Below are 21,413 nucleotides of genomic sequence, written 5' to 3' on the forward strand. Positions count from 1 at the left end.
CTTTGAAGGCGTTTTCCCGGTCAGAGTTCAAGATTTTTATCTTGTGCTTGAGCTTGTTTTCGGTTTTGGCTCCTCTTGGTAATGGTCGTGGTGAAGTTTCTGCCTTTGCTCTGTGTTATGTTGCAACTATCTCGGCCGTTTAGAGTCTGGTGGGGTTCTTGGTGTTCACTCTTCGCTTTGTAGCAGTGTGGTTCTACTCGAGCTCTTGTCTTTCAGCTCTGTTGGCGATGTGCAGATGGTATGATTGAGTATTATGGATTTGGAGACCCTCTAGTGATTAGTCTTTCTTTTGTCTCAAGTTGGTATGAATGTTTGTTTCTCTAGATAGTATGGTTCCCATAAATTTCTTGGGTAAAGGCTCCCGTAAATCATTCGGGTTTTGTTTGCCTGAATATGGCATTATGTTTGTAAGTTTCGTTTTGGAACTCTGTTTAATCAAATTCTAATTGTGTTAAAAAAAAAAAGGTAGCTTACTAGCTTATTGTATAGCTGAATATTTAAATGTTCTAAAATTCGTGGGCAATATTTATAGTATAAAAGAAAAAAATATTATTTTCTTTACTTAATAATGGCCGACAAATTTAAATTAATTTTCACTACGGGATAATAATCTTATGAATGTGTGAAACATAGTTTAGGGGTACATATTTGGATAATAAACAATTTTTCATTAGTTAATGACAATTTTTAACACAGTTGATAACAAATTTAATTGTCATTTTTGCTAAATATCCCTTGTAAGGACTCTAGGGTTTAACCTTGGAAAAACAAGAAGAAGATAAAATAAAATAAAATAATTTTTCCCTCCTTTTATTATTTTTCATTTCCCTCTCCGTTCCATCATTTTTTTTGGCCTCAACGCCTTTCGAATTTAGGGTTCTGAATAATTATCTGACTCCTCAGAGTTAAAAATTTCGTTTCGTCTTCTCGAGCACTCGGAGCTTCTTCTAGGTACGTCGACGGATTCTTTCTCCCCCGTTACTCGCCTCGTTTTGATCGGAAACTCACACATGCATCTGATCCCTCCCGTCGATTTGCTTAAATTTCGTAGCTAGCGTCTCTGTAGATCCATTGTTTTTCTTATCGTACGAGTTTAATCGCTGTTTCTGGGTAGACCAATCGTCCATACGAAAATTGATCGAGTGTTCGTAGCTATTCGATCAATTGCATTTCCATCTAAGTATTAGGTTTGGTTTCGATCGTTTTTGCTTTTGAATGGGACTTGGTTTGATGAATCTCACATCTTGCAGGCTTAAATCCTCTCAGTCCACCACGCTCTCAACCCTCATTTGAATCGTATTTGCGATGAAGGATCACAGTTCTTGTCTCTGAAGTGGTAAGCATTGAGTCTTAGAGTGATTAAGAACCGATAGGTTTATAAACAATGTATTTGTGTACGCAGGGACTCTAGAAATTTTCAGCTCCTTTACTATCCTTAGCTTGATTTTGAGAGGTTTATTATGGATTGCAACAAAGAAGAGGCTACAAGGGCGATGAATGTAGCAGAGGAAAAGATGAGGTGTGGTGATTTCGTTGGAGCTCAGAAACTGGTAATGAAGGCTCAGAGACTCTTCCCCGAACTGGAAAACGTACAGAAGCTGTTAGCCGTGTGTGATGTGCATTCCTCTGCTGATAAGAAAATTAAAGGGCTTGACGATTGGTATGGTATCCTTCAGGTTCAGCCTTCTGCTGATTCCGACACTATCAAGAAGCAGTATAGGAAGCTTTGTCTGCTTCTGCATCCGGATAAGAACAAGTTTCCTGGTGCGGAAGCTGCTTTCAAGTTTGTTGGGGAGGCAAACAGGTGGCTCTCTGATCAGATCAAACGGTCTCAGTATGATGTTAGATACAGATCACATTCGCTGTTTGCTAGCAGGGAGTCGAATGCAAACTCTCTTCGCAGCGCCTCCTCATCTGTAAATACTGCGGCAGTGAATATTGCGAGTGGGTTAACGTTTTGGACGTGTTGCAGAAACTGTGGCCACAGGTATAAATACTTGAAGGTTTATGTGAACCAAGTTATGCGCTGTTCCTCTTGCCAGAAATCTTACACTGCCTGCAACATCGGGTCTGATGAGGTGCCATTTGGTAGTTCAACCGCTGATGCAAATCAAGAGATGAATAACACATCTCGGCAGCATCCTTGTACAGGAGCAGAATCAGGAAGTTCATCAGCTGCGAAGGCTAAGAATGAGACAGTCGGAAAGAAAATCAACAAGAGGAGTCAGAAAAAACAGAAAAGAGAGGCTGGTGACAAGAAACCCAAGAAAGATGAGGGTTGCACAGAGAGTGAAGCTGAAGGAGGAAGACCCGGGAAAGGTGAGAGAGTTTCCAATAATTCTGTGGAAGTACCTAAACCTGATGTATTGAAGCCGCAGCCTGAAGTAAAAGAACCCGAGACTAGTGCAGCAGCTGAGATGAATAAGAATGGGACAGTCGGAAAGAAACTCAACAAGAGGAGTCAGAAAAAACAGAAAAGAGAGGCTGGTGACAAGAAACCCAAGAAAAATGAGGGTTGTACAGAGAGTGAAGCTGAAGGAGGAAGACCCCATAAAGGTGAGACAGTTACCAATAATTCTGTGGAAGTACCTAAACCTGATGTATTGAAGCCGCAGCCTGAAGTAAAAGAACCTGAGACTAGTGCAGCAGCTGAGATGAATAAGAATGGGACAGTCAGAGGGAAACTCAACAAGAGGAATCAGAAACGAGTTGCTGGTGACAAGAAACCCGAGAAAGATGAGGGTTGTATAGAGAATGACGCTGAAGCAGGAAGACCCCAGATAGGTGCTGAAATACCTAAACCTGATATTCTGAAGCCCCAGCCTGAAGAAAAAGAACCGCAGAATAGTGCTGGAAAGTCAATGCCTGATTTATCAGCTCCAAAGACGAAACAGACAGCCAGAAAGAAGAGAAAATCTGTTGAGGAATCCTCTATGAGTTTTGAAGTTGATGGCTCTGATGCTGCTGTGGATAAAACAGACACGGATGAATCTAATAAGAGGAAGCCGCAGGTTTCTTATGCAGAGAAGAGACGCAATAGTGATTCTGTAATCCCTCCGACAAAAAAGACAAAATCAGGCTGTGAAGTTGATGAGTCTGATGTTAATACAAAGCAGACGGATGAGGATAATACGTCACTGGAACCTGCTGAAAAAGGAAAAGCCAAAGAAAGTGAAAATTCTGGAAATAACAATATCTTCTCAGGTAAAAACAAAGAGAGTGAAGGCTGTGATCGTAATGGAGAAGACGCAGCTTTGTCGAGCAAGATGAGTGAAGTTGAAAATGGACACAACAAAGCTGATGAAAACCGTAATACGCTGGAAATACCTGATCCAGAATTTAATGTGTTTGAAGATGAACGGAGACCAGAAAATTTTGCTGTCAATCAAGTCTGGTCTACCTGTGATTCAAGAGATGGTATGCCACGGAGATATGCTCGGGTAAGGAAAGTGCTGTCTTCCGATTTCAAGCTGCGAGTTACCTACCTAAAGCCTGTTCAGGAAAATAATGATGAAAGCATTCCAGTTACATGGGGAAAGTTCAATAATGGAGAAACAAAGGATGTCGAGAACCGCTCAATTTTTTCAGGTCAGATGCTTCACTCGGTCTGCAACAGGGTTGTTTCTATATATCCAAGGAAAGGAGAAATTTGGGCTATGTTCAGTGACTGGGATGAGGAATCGAGCACTCTAGAGAACCACGAATTGCCGTATAAGTATGACGTCGTGGAAATTGTGAACGATTTTAAGGAAGAGGCTGGTATTGGAGCGGCTTATTTGGGAAAAGTTAAAGGGTTTGTTTCCCTTTTTCAGCGGGAGGCTAAGAATACAGTGTGTCAGGTTCAGTTAGCTCCAGAACGGATGCTTAGATTTTCTCACAAAGTTCCAGCCGTCAAAATGACTGGAACGGAGAAAGAAGGTGTTCCAGCTGGCTCATATGAACTGGACCCGACTGCACTGCCAAAAGATATATTTCAGGTTGAAGAGGTTAATGTGGAGATGGACAGTGAGACAATGAAAGGAAAAGCTGATAGCCCTTATCCTGAAGCTCCAGAGATTGGAATGAAGACCAAGCCTGTTCCAGAGATCTTTCCGTCTCCTCCAAGGAAACGTCAAAAATCTGACGATGATGGCGGATGCAGTAACCGTGATAAGATTTGTTCAACATCTGTGTCAATTGGGGAAGCTGAAGGCGAAGCCAGCAGAACCAATGATTCTTCTTCTTGCCAAGCTAATAAAAAGAGCGTGCCGAACTGGTCTAGAAAGAATGGGGAGGCGTCTGATGCCTTCAAGCTGCGCAAATCTCCTCGTCTTCAAACAACTCCAAGCCAACAAGTAGAGGAGACGAAGAGTGCTAAACAAGGCGATAAGATGAAAACCCCAAAGACAACTGATAAGGGTCTTGTGACAGATTCTTTGGGAATAAACGAATCGTCCAAAGGCATACAGCAACGGGTAGAAAGTCAGGTAGGAGAAGGCTCGAAGAAAAGAGGACGCGATGGTGAATTACCGTCTAGCTCTAAGCAGAATGATTTGCTAGCTCAGTTGGATGGTTCTACTAACAAGCTCCTTGAGACAACTCCTGCGTCATCAAGTTGCAAAACGCCGCAAAGAAATGCCTTCGACTTCAATAACGAGAGATCTGTGGACAAATTCCGACGTGATCAGACATGGGCTATTTATAGCGATGACAAAGGAATGCCCACAGAGTACGTGAAGATCAAGAAAGTGGAAATCAAGCCTGAACTCGTGTTACACGTAGCCCATATGGAGCTGTGTCCGCCATCGACAGAACCTGTAACCCGCTCCGTGTCATGTGGGGAGTTCAGAATGGAAACCGGGAAACCCAAAACCCTTCCTCTAACGAGGTTCTCACATCGTGTCAAACCTTTTGACAGTAAGCAGAAGATAGTCAAAGTATACCCAAGGAAAGGTGACATCTGGGCTCTCCGTAAGAGCTGTGATAGCACCGAAGAAGAGCATGATATTGTAGAAGTGGTGGAAGGTTACTGTGAAGGGAAGAGCATAAAGGCGATGGCTTTGACTGCTAAAGGCTTCAGTTCTATATACACAAGGAAGCATGGGTCACATGTGAGTTCGTTAGTGATTCCAAAGGCGGAAATGAGTAGGTTTTCTCATCAGGTTCCGGCTGTCAAACAGGAGAAGAGAGCAACAAGGCTAGCTGAAGGAGGATACTGGGAGCTTGACCCTGCAGCCATTCCACCTCCCACCACCATAGTCATAGACTGACCCCAGTTCCGCAACTAGGCGTTCTGTTTCTTATATCAATACTATGTGTAGGCAAGTGTTATTTCAGTAAAGTTAAGCTTAAAGTTTGGTGATTGTCAAGAAGAGCATCAGATTATAGTACTGCCTTTGGTTGGGGAGATATCTTATGAGTTATGACTTGTTTGCAGACTGTTTCTCTGTTAGTATTATCTCATCTCTTTCTCTGTGCAGCAGATAAATCTACCAGTCTAGCAGAATCGTTTATAAACGATTAGAACTTTCATAAATCTGTTCCATACTCTCTCTATTATCGTTTTTCAAACGCTCAAACTTGTTAAAAAAGTAGTATTAAAGCCACCCAAAGCTTGAACGTAGTTAACTAACTAAACATACAAAACAGTTTTAACTATTCAGACTTGGGGTTTGGTTTGTAAGAAGTATGTGGTCTTGATGATAAAGGGAAAACAATCTCAGAAAGGTTCTGGAAACTTCCTCTATCATACATATTCCGTTTCACTATAGCTTGAGCTTTGGCTTCTGCTTCATCATCATGTGCAGAGGATCTTCCACAAAGCCCAAAGCATTTGCGTTTCTTCACTTCACAGTACGGCGCTCCAGCCTTGAGAGCCGCAGAGCTTGCCTTTGCTACACTGAGCTTCTTCCTCAAGCTTATGTACTCTCTCCATTTAAAAGTCTATCCAAAAACACACAAACCCCCACAAAACTGTTATTTTAGCGGGAGAAAGATGATATGACATATAACTCAGGAGATGGGTGAATCTTTTTTAACAAACCTCGTTAGTAGTTGTGTTGATTAAGCAGAGTTTTAAGTGGTAAGCAAAGAAGCCAGCGAGGAGGAGAGAAACAATGGCTAGAAACACCATCACAAGTATTTGGGTGTTGTATGTACCAGCCAGCCACTGTTTCCAAGATATTCAAAATTTTGATATACACACTATTAGACTTTCATATATGAGCAACCAAAGAGATTGAGAGTTTCTACTAGCCTGTAATACTCGAGAAGCCAAGCTGCGGAAAGAATTATCTACGCCATAATAGACTGCAGAAACGAGAAAGACCAGATTAGGAAGATATGATTGTTAACACAACAAGGTCATGTTTGATGTCTACCAGTTAAGATATGCACAACACGGAGTTCTTTAACTCGTCCAGCAAGAACAAACCCAATAGCTATTGCTCCGTACAAGCAAAGAAGAAAATGCCTACAAAATCACTAAAAGAACCATTAAGTTATCATACAAAACAAAGAATCTTCCAAGTAATTATTCAAAGAATGAAAGCTTACCAAAAGAGGAAAGCCATGAAATATCTAGTATTCCTTTCTCCAATACAGTTATTCTGAAACCGGTAGACGAAAAAGCTAACATCAAGAAATGTAAAGAATATAAAAGAAGTAAACAGAGCATGGTGGCTTAAGCACTAACCATCCAGCCACAGTGATGGTCAAACCGAGCTACACATCGGTTACATATGCTGCAATGCTTGGATCTAGCTGGCCTGAAAAAAAAAAAAAAAGCTTAACACAAATCATATACCGTTCTTTAATTAGCTTACCAAATAATGTCGTTGATGCACTCACTTTGGGATTCTACAAGTCGAACATTCCTTCTCAGAATAAATAATACCATCATAAGGGTAAGCTGAAATGTACTGCGAAACATTGTTAGCATTCACAGTACCTGGATCACAAAAGCTTGTCAATAAGAAAAGTATAACACCGACAACAACAGCTAGAAAGCTTGTGTACCTACAACATACAATACAAAGATTCTATGAGGATAACATATAAAACTCTGGACTTACAATGTTGAAAAGGTAAAAGAAGGAAGGAATGGCTTATTACTTGTGAACATGGCCAATATAGTATCCAGGTATATAGATGAAGGAAGACTTTGCAATCACAAAGTATACTGATCCAATAATGCCTATGTATATGATCTACAAAAAATAATAATTAAATTATAAAGTTTGCCACTTTGTGTTAATCACAGGTAAGCATCAAGATTCATCTGCTACTAAACCAAGAAGAAAGATACAAACTTGCAATATGGGATTAGGACGGTCGCAACAGAACTGCTCCACCGTTAAGACAACGTCTGTACCCTTGGAACCAAACACCATTCCGACAAACCTCCTGCAAGACAGAACACGATCAACTCTAAATAAAAAAAAAAGATCAAACTTTGAATAAGGTTAGAGGAGGAAGAGTTTACAGTAAGTAGTGATAGGCGCCGCGAGTGAGGAAGTAGTGAGTCCATTGAAAAGGTGTGCCTTTGAAGATTGGCCATTGACCGCAGAGGAAAGAGATGACCACCGTCAACGTCATGATCCCGTGAGCTACCAATAGCCACGGTACCGCCATTGTCGCCTCTGAGAGAGATGATGATCCTCCGATATCGTCGGAAAAGTCAAAAACTCTTTTTATATTTGTGGGGGCTTAATATAAAGTTTCAGAATATTAGGGGTTGATTTGAAAATCATGTAAAAATAAAAGGATACAATTGCAATATTTTCCTTTTCTTAAGTAACAGAGCACAGTAGCACACAACATGCTTTTAAACTCATAACCTGTTGTAACTTAGATCAAAATACAAAGGCTTCATGTTTAACAAAACAAACTAAATATAAAAGCAGTGTTTCTAAAACCAGACTAAATGGTTGAATCAGATTCGACAATGAACCGGTTACATAGCTGAGTCTAATAATTGTTCAACTATGAATCGGTCACGTAGCCTGGATTTCAAAGTTATTAAACTGATAAAAACTAAAACTATCCAAAATCTATAAACCATCCAAAATCTATAAACCATCCATATAAACATAAATCTAGTTTATATTTATAATGTTTTATGTTCTAAATTCATTTATATTTTAGTTATGTATCATATTTACTAATATTATTTTTAAATTTATACAATAAAAATATATTAAACCAGATTATTGAACCAGTTTGATCCAGTCGAACCATATTAAACCGTGACTCAAAAATTATTTGGTTTCAGCTTCCGGTCCGATTTTTAAAACACTGCATAAAAGACACAAATCCAGTTCCTTATGCATCTTAAGCATATACATAAATACTTAACAAAGACACATGAGAACACAACATACTACGCAAAAACGAGAGCAAGAACATGGACTTGTAAATGAAATTCATGATTACAAAAGGCTCATGTTTGTTTGTCAAACTAAAACATAAAAGACTTAGAATCACTTCCTTCCTTGCACACATCATCAGACTTTGCACTAAACTCAAACTATGCCCCCTTACTCCTCTTGTTTAACCTCAGAAGCTTCAAGATAATCTCTAGGAATAGCAGCAGGGTCTAGCTCGAAAGAGCCAGCTGGGACACCTTTCTTCTCATCTCCAGTCAGTTTGAAAGACGGGACTCTATGCGAAAACCTAAGCATCTCATCACATGTCACCATCATTTGCAAGACTCCATTTTGCTCAACGAGCTTGTACACCGACGTGAACCCTTCCACTCTCCCTAGGTACGCCACTCCAATGCCTCCACTGTCCAACTCAGACACGACTTGGACGAAGTCGTAGCTATAAGGACGCTTTTGCTGCTTCTTCCAATCTCTGAAGAGAGCCCATGTCTCACCTTTCCTCGGGTTTATGGTGATGATGCTCTTCTTCTTCTTGCCAGTTCCTCCTATGTGATCCATCAAATGAGAGAACGTCAAGTAGCTCTTTACGGTTCTTTCGCCGTACTTGAATTCACCACAAGAGATGGGGATGTGACTCTTTTGTTTTGACTCGAGCCATGTGACTTCCACTTTCATCTCAAGCTCAAGGACTTTCTTGATCTTAGCGTATAGTCTAGGCATGTGGTCTAACGGATCGTAGAGAGCCCATATTTGGCCCACGGAGAAGGAGCTCATGGTGTTGTTGAAGTTGTTGAAGTCTGCGTCGAGGCAGTTGTATGGCTCGGGATCCTCATCATCATCAGCTTCATCGTCGTCTGTGGAGTCAAGAATCACACAGTCCAAATCTGTTTCCTTCTCTCTATCTTCATGGTTGTGTTCTCTAATGGATTTGAGTCTTTTTACACTGTGAGTGAGAGGATCATTCTCAGCAAAGAGTGATGTCTCAGGTTCCTCTCTTGATCTCTTTCTACTCTCAGTTTGTTTTGATAGCTCATCCAACTCTTTCTCCTTACGTTGAAGCTCCTTCTCCTTGAGCTCAAGAGACCTCATCTTGGCTTCAATCTCTTTGGCCTCTGAGTCTTGTCTCAGCTGAAACTTCTCTTCCCTCTTCTCCATCTCATTAGACTTCTCCTTGATGGTTTCATCAAGCAACCTTTGAACCTTCTCCCTTGCTTCAACCTCACTCATTATCTCTTCAACACTCTTCTCCTTTAGCTCAAGCTCCTTCCTCTTCACCTCAACATCTTTAGCTTTGAGCTGAAACTCCTCTTCCCTCTTCTCCATCTCATTAGACCTCTCCTTGAAGGTTTCATCAAGCAACCTTCTCTCTTTCTCAAGCTCCTTCCTCTTCACTTCAACATCTTTGGCTTTGAGTTCAAAATCCTCTTCCCTCTTCTCCATCTCATCACATCTCTCTTGAACATTCTCACCAAGCACTCTAACCACCTCCTCCCTCTCTTCAAGCTTCTCTTCCCTAACTCGAAACTCTCTCTCTACCTCTTCAACCATCTGCATCTCTAGAACAAGCATCAGCAACTCCGCCTCCAAAGACCGTCTCAAATCAGATTCCTTTTCTTTCTCCTCCATCTCCAGAGACTGTTTCCTCACAGACTCCACCATCATCTCCTTGTACTCTCTCACCTGACCCGAGAGATCTAGCATCCCAGTAGCTGTCTCAGCAGCATGACTCAAGCACCGTTCCACTAACTCCTCATCCCACCTATAAAGTTTAGTGTTCCCATCAAACAAAAACGACAGAGACTCAAACACATTCTTATATTGTCCTAAAAGGAAGAGACTTTACTGATACTCAGGATCCAGCTCCGGCGGTGGTGACTCTGGTTCCATACTTAGCGTTCAAAAGATCGAAACTTTAAGGTTGTGAACAAGAAGAGAGAAGGTCTGGTGAAAGAAAAGAGCTTCCTTTTAGCTTATAGTGAGAGAGAAGAGAAGAGAAGAAGAGAAGAAAGGCAGAGTCTTTTTGAGCTTTACTTGAAATGGAAGGGAGAAAGAAAGCACAGACCTTTCTAATTTCGTGCAATTTTTTTTGAATTTAAGACCGTTGGATGAAGTTAGGAGATCTTAGCCGTTGGATTGTGGATACAAACATGACGTCAGATTGCTTTGACTGACAGTGTTAGTACGTATTTTTGTTGATTATAGCCGTTGGATTGGGTTTTTCTACTACAATTTATTGAGATTTTATACATCTCATTTGTATTTCAAAATTTGCCAAAAGAACTTACATAATTGATAAAAAAAAATTAAATATACATGTAAGGAACCAGTTTCACTATCCCAAATATTTTTTTATGTATCCATAATGGTCTAGAAGCAAATCAAACAAACAGAAGAAGCTCTAAGACCATAACAAGCAAATGAATAATAATAATAAAAAGTTCATATGATTGATCAATACACCAACATAAACACATTTTAGTGTCATATGAACAGAGTTCATGATCAGCTAAATGGATGTAGCAGATGAGTAGACAGTAAATTAACCAAACTATGCTTTGTCTGAATGTAAACGAATGTTCTAAGAACCGACATAGTGCAAGATAACTTCTGTTTCTAACCAGTTACCATTGAACATCAAATTAAACCAATCATACACAACAACCAAGTTACAAGCCAGCTCTTGTTGATAAAAGAGGCCTATTCTTGAGCCGAGGATCAGTTTTAGTGTGGAAACATAAGAGTTTGTTCTTGATCGAAATGGTTTAAGAGAGAGAGTATCCATGCACAATCCCAACAACACTAAGAAATGTTTTCAATATAAAAAGTAGAGACCATCATACAAAGGAGGTTATAGAGCTAAGAAGCAAAACGAGTATAAGAAGTCAGAAGAAGACCTCTCTCGTATTCTTTGGTAACGGTTTGCCTCCTTTTTTTAACGGTTTGTCATCTTCTTGTGAGCTTGCCTGGCCCAAGTGAACTTTAGTCAAGAAGAATACCTCTAGCTCCCATATTCCCTTTCACAATAGCTTCAGCTTTGGCCTCTGATTCATCATGGTCATGGACAGATGATCTTCCACAAAGCCCAAAGCATTTGCGTTTCTTCACTTCACTCTCTCCATTTAAAATGTCTATAAAGAAACAAACAAACCCACAAAACTGTTATTTTAAGTGCAAACCACCCAGCCACAGTGATGGTCAAAACGGGCTACACAGCAGTTGCATATGCTGCAATGCTTGGATCTAACAGGCTTGAACAACCAAAAAGAGCTATGTATATGTAATATGATCTACAAAAACAACAATGGAGTATAAAGTTTGCACTTTGGTAAGCATTCAGATTCCTTGTTCACGTTTCATATTACTATTCACTAGCTAAACCCACTCAAGACCCTCTTAACATCAAATAGCTACTGATTCATTAGAGGTAATTTGAAAATTATGTAAAATTAAAGGGTACAATAAGCAAATACTTTCCTTATCTTACGCAACAAAGCACAAAACGAGAGCAAACAACTCATTCCTCTCATTTCTTGTAATGAAAACTCATCACACACATTGTAAACCTGTTGTTAGATCAAATACAAAAAAGCTTCATGTTTCACCAAAACAAACTAAACATAAACGACACAGATCCATCAGTTCATTGGTGCATCTTCAACATACATAAATTACTTTAAAAAAAAAAACAGACACATCAGACTTGCACTGAACTTAAACTCTCTCTTGTTTAACCTTCAAAGGTTCAAGACAGTCTTTAGGAATAGCAGCAGGGTCAAGCTCAAAAGATCCAGCAGGGACACCTTTCTTCTCATCTCCAGTCAACTTGAAAGATGGAACTCTATGCGAAAACCTAAGCATCTCATCAGACGGTATCATCATTTTCAAGAGTCCATGCTGCTCAGCAAGTTCGTACACTGAAGTGAATCCCTCCACTCTCCCTAGATAAGCCACTCCAACGCCATGATCACTGTCCAGCTCAGACTCGATTTGCACAAATTCATATCCATACGGACGCTTGTGCTGCTTGCAATCTCTGAAAAGCGCCCATGTCTCACCTTTCCTCGGGTTTATGGAGACTGTCTTCTTGCCGGTTCTGACGTGATGCATCTCATGAGAAAACATCAAGTGGCTGCTTGTGGTTTTTTCTCCATACTTGAATTCTCCACAAGCGATTGGAGCTGGTTTTGATTCAAGCCATCTAATGCCAACTCTCAGCTTAGGTTCCAGAACTTTCCTGATCCGAGCGTAGTACCGAGGCATTTCATCTGAAGGATCATAGAGAGCCCATACTTGTCCCACAGCGAAAGAGCTTATTGTGTTGTTGTTGAAAGTGTTGAAGTCTGCATCAGGACAAGAGTATGGCTCAGGATCCTCATCAGAAGCTGTTTCCTTCTCTTTAGCATCATGTTTGTGTTTTTTTCTAGTGAGGCAATCTTCATCTCTGGATCTCTTTCTACTCTTTGCTCGTTCCTCTCTTTCTTCAAGCTGCTTCTCCTTGAGCTCAAGAGAATGCCTTTTCACTTCAATCTCTCTAGCTTCTGCTTCTTGTTTCTGGTTCCTCTTCTCAATCTCAGTAGATTCCTCCTTCATGGTCTCATCATGCAACCTCATCAGCTCTTCAAAGTTCTTCTCCTTGACCTCTAGAGACTTCCTCTTCGCTTCTAACTCCTCTTCCCTCTTCTTCAGCTCATTCTCCCTCGCTTCAAGCTCCTCTTTCTTCACTTGAACCTCTTTCTTCAGCTCTTCATGCTTCTTTGCGACCTCTTCTTCGGTCTGCATCTCAAGAGCCAACATCATCACATGTGTCTCCAGAGAGTGCTTCACATCAGATTCCTCTTCTTTCTTCTTAGCCTCTAGGACATGCTTCCTTACAGTCTCCTCATCGACGCATACGCCTCCTCGTATTCTTTCCACTGACGCTTTAAATCGATAACCTCTAAAGCCTGCTCTGTGACCTGAGTCATGAACCGTTCTATTGACACTTGTTCGATCATCGTGACTCTAAAAGTATAAGTAATCATGTGAGACCAAACACACAACACAACACATTACAGGAAAGAAACTAGTTCACTCTATGTCCCTACAAGTTAGAAGCTTTACCCATGTTCAGATCCAACTGGTTCCATGGTGATGTAGAAACTTCCTTCGTCTTTAACTTACAAAGACAAAAGCAAAAGACAAGAATGACGTCAGATTGCTTTTGGGTTTAGACTGTGGACTGTCACTTGTTGCTAGTAGCCGTTGGATTGGATTTTAATTCATTGAGATTTATATCAACTCATCTGTGGTTAAAATTTGAGTGACTGCATAATCAAACCAACTTAAAAAAAAATCTTTATAACCAATTATTAAATAATATTACAAAGAAACCAGTTTCATTATGCCAATAGCAAATGATTAATAAAGATTTTTATTCATATAAGCTATTGGTCTTGCACCTGATTTTGATAAATGATTAATAACCGTGACAATTATACGTCACAGATGATTAATAAAGTTTCTACTTTATTAATAAAGATTTTTTATTCATATGAGAGAAATGTCTCTTTCTTATAAACTCAAAACCAGGCATTCTTAAAAAGACACCAACAAATGATCCATCAAACTCGATCCCTGGATGTTTCTACTTTATTAAACCTTTCCGCAACATCTTCAAGTAAGAAGAAAAGCAAAAATCAATCAACTGAAGGAAAAGCAAGATGATGAATTGCATTTAGGTGCCATGCATGCAGCTTTTGATTAACAGTTTTGCGTATTAGGCACGAAAGCTCTTTCAAAGTTGGTTTTACCTTTTATATCTCTTTCTGGAACCACAGGGACAAAGTGCATTGCGGCTGATCTGCCCACTTTTGGCTAAGTTTGATCTCGCCATATACATCGGAGTTGTCCCCATCATTTTTTGCAGCTTCAAAATACCAACATAAACACAATTAGTGTCAGATGAACAGTTCATGATCAGCTAAATGGATGTAGCAAATAGGTAGACAGTACACCAACCAAAACCATACTTTGCCTGAATGTAAACAAGTGTTTAACAGCCGACATAATGAAAGTAACTCCCGTTTCTAAACTACTGAACAACAAACCAAACCAACCATGCAAAACAACCAGGTTACATGTCAATTCTTGTTGATAAAAAAGGGCCTGTCTTGAGCCGAGGATCAGTTTAGTGTACAAACATAAAAGTATTTCAGTAACAGATTGATCAAAATGGATAAGAGAGAATGTCCATGCACACACACAGCTCTAAGTAATGTTTTAAAGCTAAAACGATAGAAGTGGTAATGCAAATTGCCACATACAGAGTAGGTTATGTAGCTATAAAAGCAAAACGAGTATATAAAGTGAGAAGAATATACCAACCAAAACATACTTTTAGTTACATAACACATTTAGTTTCTGATTAACAGTTCATGATCTAGCAAGCATCATAGTGAAAGACTTTCTCTCTCTAAAAGAAGAGCGAAGCCAATATTTATTCACTTCATTTGTATAGATATTTTTTTATCAATATATGGGTATATATATTCCTATGTTTTATCAATATACGATAGAGAAAATAGGAATAGCTAGGAAAATCTTTAAAACCATAAATAAAGATTGAAATTTCATCTATGCGTTTTTTTTTTAATGTTTCTAAAGAAATTTGTTCATAAAAATATTTATTGTTATAGGTAACTCTTATGTTTGTCACTATATGGTACTATCACCCATCTCAATGTTTTTTGGACTCTATGCAAATTCAGTTTTACACTTTTACTAGAACAAATAAATAGTTTGCAGAAAGGCTCTAATTTTCTTAAAGAAAATTCTAAGCTCTTAGCTAAAAATTTGTAAGAAAATTATGGATCTTATGCAAATGCACTTCTTGCACATGCCTAGAGACAAGGCATGGTAGTATGGTAGTCAAAAAACAAAAATTCTTCAATGAGAACATAGTGAAAATAAATTTCTTTAGAAAATCTATAAACATAAAACTTATAAAAAATTATAACATAAATACTGAAATTTAACTTATGCGTGTTTTTAATGTTTGTAGAAAAAGTTGTTCATGAAAATTATTATATGTGGTATTAAAAAATAAGAAAGTATTCAAATAGGTAAAACATCATATCTATATTTACTTTGACTAGGAATAAATATAAGACTCTATATGTAAATTTACTTTAACTAAAAATATTTTAAAGATTGGAATGTCATCAATGAGTTTTATTTAATGATTCTACACAAAATTATTCAAGAGATAATTTAACTAATTTGGTAATAAAAATTACTAATTTACTATAAGAATATATATGCATGTACTTTGACTAGGAGTTACATATTTACTTAGCGTAGGTATTAAATATTAGTTTGACTAAAAAAATCACATTTGCGTTATATTTGCCTATAAATATAATGTAATCTGAAAGCTAGATCATCAGTTAAAGTATATTTCTCTTCAATCATCTCAAACCCAAAGAAAATATATAAAACATGAAGATCTCTTTCTCTTCTGTTCTCTTTGTACTCATGGTTGTTTTCATCATTTCTTCTTCAGGTAAATTTTATTATTTGCTTAGAAAATTTCTCTACAAACAAAAATTGTGTTGTATTCTTAGATCAACTGAAAATTTTGTTAACGTAAATGTTTGTTTTTGCTTTATTTTGTTACGATTTTAATTAATAGGAAACAAGAAAATGGTAGGAGAAGCAAAAGACTGTTTCCAAACGTGGACGTGTGAAGGAGGAAGGAAATGCAGAGAAAAGTGCACAGCTGAATACAAAGGGATTGGAAGGTGTGATGAGATCACTGCTCCTATAGTTCCTCCCCAATGTAATTGCTATTATCCTTGCTAGTATCTCTATATGTACAACAAATAATGCTTCTTCTACATTAATAATTTGTAAACGTTTTATCTGTTAAAAATTATGTGATTCAAAGAATAAATTATCTTAAAGGTGAATGATGTGTTTATCTATAGTCTCTTGTCCTCTCTGATCTATTTCCTCTTCCACAATCTTCAATCCAAAATTTCGATAATAATTAATAATAATGTAATGTTTCACCGTATTAGTATGTGGAAAATCGAATTTGATCAAGAAATAATCGTATTAAGTATCAAGTTTCGAAGCCAAATCAAACCAGAGAAACAATAATATTGTTATTACCGATTTTGTTACACAACAATTCACATATAAAATTTTTAATTCAAGGAGTAATTTTTATTTACACATTCGTAGTTCTGATAAATATCAAACAGAGTATGGTGCAGTGCTCAATTCAGATGTCATATTCTTTGCATCACTTCTCACCAAGTCGAATAATTGAGTTGATATTGTAGTGTACTCCACCACTAGGGAAAACCACCTTTAAAACCAGACAATAACCAAAGTTATCGTCTTATTCCTCTTCTTGTGTTTGTCTATAGTTCAATGTGTTTGTCCATAGTTCAATATAAATTTTCTAGTGCACAGGGTTAACAAATAGATTTTGAGAAAAATTTAAAAATATGAAAATATTCTTTTAATACGTAGTTACATCCTTCACTAACATATGATGAAGATCAAAGAGGTTTGAAACCTTTGTTGTCTCTGTTTTCTTATAGAGAATAGCGATTTTATAGTAGTAAGTCCACTAATTTAGGGAGTATTATAAAGTTTTACTAAATTAATTGACAAAAAAATTAAAACGATACTCACGTACCAATGAAAGAGAGTTTAATATATATTAATACAAATGTAGAATGTATTTAGAAATTTTAAACAACACTAAAGATCATAGGTTTCATCATACACATAGATTTTGAGAAAATTTCAAAAATATAAAAATACTATTTTAATGCATAGTTTCATCTTTCACCAATATATGATGAAGTTCAAAGAGGTTTGGAACATTTGTTGTCTTCGTTACTCTAGAAAATAGCGATTTTATAATAGTTAATATACCAATTTAGGGAGTATTATAAAGTTTTACTAAAATAATTGACAAAAAAATTAAAACGATGTCTGTGTACCATGAAAGAGAGTTTAATATACATTAGTACAAATGTAGAATGTGTTTATAAATTTTAAAACAACACTTAATATCATAGGCATAAGTATATAGAACATTTACCGAAAAACTCAATATTTTCTTAGGGGGTTAAGTGGTTAACACATAGATTTTAAGAAAATTTCAAAAATATGAAAATACTATTTTAATGCATAGTTTCATCCTTCACCAATATATGATGAAGTTCAATTAGGTTTGGAACTTCTGTTGTCTCTGTTTCTCTAGAAAATAGCGATTTTATAGTAGTTAATCCACCAATTTAGGAAGTATTATGAAGTTTTACTAAAATAATTGACAAAAAATTAAAACGATCCCCATGTACCATGAACGAAAGTTTAAAATACATTAACACAAATGTAGAATGTGTTTAGAAATTTTAAAACAACACTAAATATCATAGGCTTAAGTATAGAGAGAATTTACCGAAATGTACAATATTTTCGTAGGGGTTAACACATAGATTTTGAATTTTTTTCAAAAATATGAAAATACTATTTTAATGCATAGTTTCATCCTTCACCAACATATGATGAAGTTCAAAGAGGTTTGCAACTTTTGTTGTCTCCGTTTCTCTAGAAAATAGTGATTTTATAGTGGTTAATCCACCAATTTAGAGAGTATTATAAAGTTTTACTAAAATAATTGAAAATAAAATAAAATGATGCCCGTGTAGCATGAACGAGAGTTTAATATATATATTAATACAAATGTAGAATGTGTTTAGAAATTTTAATCCACCAATTTAAAGAGTATTATGAAGTTTTACTAAACTAATTGAAAAAAAAAACGATGTCCGTGTACCATGAAAGAGAATTTAATATACAATAATAAAAATGTAGAATGTGATTAGAAATTTAAAAACAACACTTAATATCATAGGCATAAGTATATAGAACATTTACCGAAAAACTCAATATTTTCGTAGGGGTTAAGTGGTTAACACATAGATTTTGAAAAAATTTCAAAAATATGAAAATACTATTTTAATGCATAGTTTCATCCTTCACCAACATATGATGAACTTCAATTAGGTTTGGAACTTCTGTTGTCTATGTTTTCCTATAAAATAGCGATTTTATAGTAGTTAATCCACCAATTTAGGAAGTATTATGAAGTTTTACTAAAATAATTGACAAAAAAATAAAATGATCCCCATGTACCATGAACAAAAGTTTAAAACACATTAACACAAATGTAGAATGTGTTTAGAAATTTTAAAACAACACTAAATATCATAGGCTTAAGTATATGGAGCATTTACTGAAAAACTCAATATTTTCGTAAGGGTTAACACATAGATTTTGAAAAAAATTCAAAATATGAAAATACTATTTTAATGCATAATTGCATCCTTCACCAACATATGATAAAGTTCAAAGAGGATTGGAACTTTTGTTGTCTCCGTTTCTCTAGAAAATAGCGATTTTATAGTAGTTAATCAACCAATTTAGAGAGTATTATGAAGTTTTACTAAATTAATTGACCAAAAATTAAGAAGATCCCCATGTACAATGAAAGAGAGTTTAATATACATTAACACAAATGTAGAATGTGTTTATAAATTTTTAAAAAACACTAAAGATCATAGGCTTTAGTATATAGAGCATATACCGAAAAATTCAATTTTTTCGTAGGGGTTAGCACATAGATTTTGAGAAATTTTCAAAAATATGAAAATATTTTTTAATGCATAGTTTCATCCTTCACCAACCTATGATGAAGTTCAAAGAAGTTTGAAACTTATGTTGTCTCCGTTTCTCTAGAAAATAGCAATTTTATAAGGGATAGTCCACAGTTTAAACAAAAAAAAAATAAAAAATAAGGGATAGTCCACCAATTTAGGGAGTATTATGAAGTTTTACTAAATTAAGTGACAAAAAATTTAAACGATTCCCATGTACCATGAAAGAGAATTTAATATACATTAATAGAAATGTAGAATGTGTTTAGAAATTTTAAAACAACACTAAAGATCCTAGACTTAAGTATATAGAGCATTTACCGAAAAACTCAAAATTTTCATAGGAGTTGTTAACACATAGATTTAGAGAAAATTTCAAAAATATGAAAATACTATTTTAATGCATAATTTCATCCTTCACCAACATATGATGAATATCAAAGAGGTTTGAAACTTTTGTTGTCTTCGTTTCACTAAAAAATAGCGATTTTATAATTGTTAGTCCACTAATTTAGGGATTATTATGAAGTTTTACTAAATTAATTGACAAAAAACTAAAACAATGCCCATGTACCATGAAATAGAGTTTAATATACATTAATACAAATATCGAATGTGTTTAGAAAATTTAAAACAACACTAAAGATTATAGGCTTAAGTATATAGAGCATTTACCGAAAAATACAATATATTCGTAGGGGTTAGTTAACACATAGATTTTGAGAAAAATTCAAAAATATGAAAATACTGTATTAATGAATAGTGCATCCTTCACTAACATATGCTGAAGTTCAAAGAGGTTTGGAACTTTTGTTGTCTCTGTTTCTCTAGAAAACAACGATTTTATAAGGGATAGTCCACCAATTTAGGGAGTATTATGAAGTTTTACTAAATTAATTGATAAAAAATAAAATGATGCCTATGTACCATGAAATACAGTTTAATATACATTAATACAAATCTACAATGTGTTTAGAAATTTTAAAACAACACTAAAGATCATAGGGGTAAGTATATAGAGCATTTACCGAAAAGTACAATATATTTGTAGGGACACATAGATTTTTTAAAAAATTCAAAAATATCAAATTACTGTTTTAATGCATAGTGCATCATTCACTAACATATGATGAAGTTCAAAGATGTTTAGAACTTTGGTTGTCTCCGTGTCTCTAGAAAATAGTGATTTTATAATGGTTAATCCACCAATTTAGGGAGTATTATGAAGATTTACTAAATAAATTGATAAAAAATTAAAAAAATCTCCATGTACCATGAAAGAGTTTAATATACATTAACAAAAATTAGAATGTGTTTAGAAATTTTAAAATAACACTAAAGATCATTGGCTTAAGTGTATAAAGCATTTACTAAAAAATTCAATATTTTCGTAGGGGTTGTTAACACATAAATTTAGAGAAAATTTCAAAAATATGAAAATTCTATTTTAATCCTTCACCAACATATGATGAAGATCAAAGAGGTTTGAAACTTTTGTTGTCTTCGTTTCTCTAGAAAATAGCGATTATATAGTGGTTAGTCAACCAATTTAGGGAGTATTATGAAGTTTTACTAAAATAATTGAAAAAATTAAAACGATGCCCGTGTACCATGAAAGAGAGTTTAATATACATTAATACAAATGTATAATGTGGTTAGACATTTTAAAACAACATTAAATATCATAGGCTTAAGTATACATAGCATTAACCGAAAAACTCAATATTTTCGTAGGGGTTAACACATAGATTTTGAGAAATTTACAAAAATATGAAAATACTATTTTAATGCATAGTTTCATCCTTCACCAACATATGATGAAGGTCAAAGTGGTTTAGACTTTTGTTGTATCCGTTTCTCTAGAAAATAGCGATTTTATAATGGTTAGTCCACCAATTTAGGGAGTATTATGAATTTTTACTAAATTAATTGCCAAGAATTTTAAAAGATGCCCAAGTACCATGAAATAGAGTATAATATACATTAATACAAATGTATAATGTGTTTAGAAATTTTAAAACAACACTAAAGATCATAGGCTTAAGTATATAGAGCGTATATATCGAAAAATTCAATATTTTCGTAGGAGTTAACACATAGATTTTGAGAAATTTTCAAAAATATAAAAATACTATTTTAATGCATAATTTCATCATTCACCAACATATGATGAAGGTTAAAGAGGTTTGAAACTTTTGTTGTCTTCGTTTCTCTAGAAAATACCGATTTTATAGTGGTTAGTCCACCAATTTAGGAAGTGTTATGAAGTTTTGCTAAATTAATTGACAAACAATTTTAAAAGATTCCCAAGTACCATGAAATAGAGTTTAATATA

General features: G+C 35.8%; 5 protein-coding genes across 8 annotated transcripts; 2 read left to right on the forward strand and 3 right to left on the reverse strand.

The window, feature by feature from the left end:
* The first annotated feature begins 673 nt into the window (after positions 1-673).
* Positions 674-5,458, forward strand: LOC103870872. 2 transcript variants are annotated; one of them, XM_009149049.3, is made up of 3 exons: positions 674-951; positions 1,251-1,336; positions 1,403-5,458. In XM_009149049.3, exon 3 carries the CDS (start codon positions 1,461-1,463, stop codon positions 5,247-5,249), a length of 3,789 nt encoding a protein of 1,262 aa, XP_009147297.2. In that variant the 5' UTR covers positions 674-951; positions 1,251-1,336; positions 1,403-1,460; the 3' UTR covers positions 5,250-5,458. The 2 variants fall into 2 exon arrangements, with proteins under 2 accessions (XP_009147297.2, XP_009147298.2); XM_009149050.3 differs by lacking the exon at positions 674-951 and adding an exon at positions 980-1,187.
* A 19-nt stretch (positions 5,459-5,477) lies between these two features.
* Positions 5,478-7,686, reverse strand: LOC103870873 (probable protein S-acyltransferase 17). Of its 2 annotated transcripts, XM_033291893.1 has the most exons (11): positions 7,463-7,686; positions 7,290-7,383; positions 7,093-7,187; positions 6,997-7,019; positions 6,829-6,928; positions 6,674-6,746; positions 6,535-6,587; positions 6,360-6,451; positions 6,236-6,288; positions 6,023-6,148; positions 5,478-5,922 (listed from the first exon to the last, which is right to left on the reverse strand). In XM_033291893.1, the coding sequence occupies exons 1-11, from the start codon at positions 7,609-7,611 to the stop codon at positions 5,635-5,637; spliced, it is 1,146 nt and encodes a 381-aa protein (XP_033147784.1). In that variant the 5' UTR covers positions 7,612-7,686; the 3' UTR covers positions 5,478-5,634. The 2 variants fall into 2 exon arrangements, with proteins under 2 accessions (XP_033147784.1, XP_009147299.1); XM_009149051.3 differs by lacking the exon at positions 6,997-7,019 and having other exon boundaries at positions 6,829-6,996.
* A 785-nt stretch (positions 7,687-8,471) lies between these two features.
* LOC103870877 (flagellar attachment zone protein 1-like) lies at positions 8,472-10,771 on the reverse strand. Of its 2 annotated transcripts, XM_033291888.1 has the most exons (2): positions 9,582-10,771; positions 8,472-9,518 (listed from the first exon to the last, which is right to left on the reverse strand). In XM_033291888.1, the coding sequence occupies exons 1-2, from the start codon at positions 10,062-10,064 to the stop codon at positions 8,517-8,519; spliced, it is 1,485 nt and encodes a 494-aa protein (XP_033147779.1). In that variant the 5' UTR covers positions 10,065-10,771; the 3' UTR covers positions 8,472-8,516. The 2 variants fall into 2 exon arrangements, with proteins under 2 accessions (XP_033147779.1, XP_033147778.1); XM_033291887.1 differs by having other exon boundaries at positions 8,472-10,667.
* A 1,048-nt stretch (positions 10,772-11,819) lies between these two features.
* LOC103870879 (protein split ends) lies at positions 11,820-13,939 on the reverse strand. Its single transcript, XM_033291895.1, has one exon. The coding sequence runs from the start codon at positions 13,158-13,160 to the stop codon at positions 12,075-12,077; it is 1,086 nt and encodes a 361-aa protein (XP_033147786.1). The 5' UTR covers positions 13,161-13,939; the 3' UTR covers positions 11,820-12,074.
* Positions 13,940-15,607: 1,668 nt separating this feature from the next.
* LOC103870874 (putative defensin-like protein 184) lies at positions 15,608-16,438 on the forward strand. Its single transcript, XM_018659057.2, has 2 exons — positions 15,608-15,903; positions 16,033-16,438. The coding sequence occupies exons 1-2, from the start codon at positions 15,840-15,842 to the stop codon at positions 16,200-16,202; spliced, it is 234 nt and encodes a 77-aa protein (XP_018514573.1). The 5' UTR covers positions 15,608-15,839; the 3' UTR covers positions 16,203-16,438.
* The last annotated feature ends 4,975 nt before the right edge of the window (positions 16,439-21,413 follow it).

The sequence above is a fragment of the Brassica rapa genome, chromosome A05, assembly GCF_000309985.2.
Source record: "Brassica rapa cultivar Chiifu-401-42 chromosome A05, CAAS_Brap_v3.01, whole genome shotgun sequence".
NCBI lineage: Eukaryota > Viridiplantae > Streptophyta > Magnoliopsida > Brassicales > Brassicaceae > Brassica > Brassica rapa.

Coding starts and splice junctions, on each gene's coding strand:
- LOC103870874 (XM_018659057.2), top strand. CDS start 15,840: ATGAAGATCTCTTTCTCTTCTGTTCTCTTTGTACTCATGGTTGTTTTC. Junction 15,904..16,032: donor TTTCATCATTTCTTCTTCAG/GTAAATTTTATT, acceptor TTTAATTAATAG/GAAACAAGAAAATGGTAGGA.
- LOC103870873 (XM_009149051.3), bottom strand. CDS start 7,611: ATGGCGGTACCGTGGCTATTGGTAGCTCACGGGATCATGACGTTGACG. Junction 6,747..6,828: donor TCGACTTGTAGAATCCCAAA/GTGAGTGCATCA, acceptor TTTTTTTTTCAG/GCCAGCTAGATCCAAGCATT. Junction 6,289..6,359: donor TGTTGTGCATATCTTAACTG/GTAGACATCAAA, acceptor TCGTTTCTGCAG/TCTATTATGGCGTAGATAAT.
- LOC103870879 (XM_033291895.1), bottom strand. CDS start 13,160: ATGATGTTGGCTCTTGAGATGCAGACCGAAGAAGAGGTCGCAAAGAAG.
- LOC103870877 (XM_033291887.1), bottom strand. CDS start 10,064: ATGCTAGATCTCTCGGGTCAGGTGAGAGAGTACAAGGAGATGATGGTG.
- LOC103870872 (XM_009149049.3), top strand. CDS start 1,461: ATGGATTGCAACAAAGAAGAGGCTACAAGGGCGATGAATGTAGCAGAG.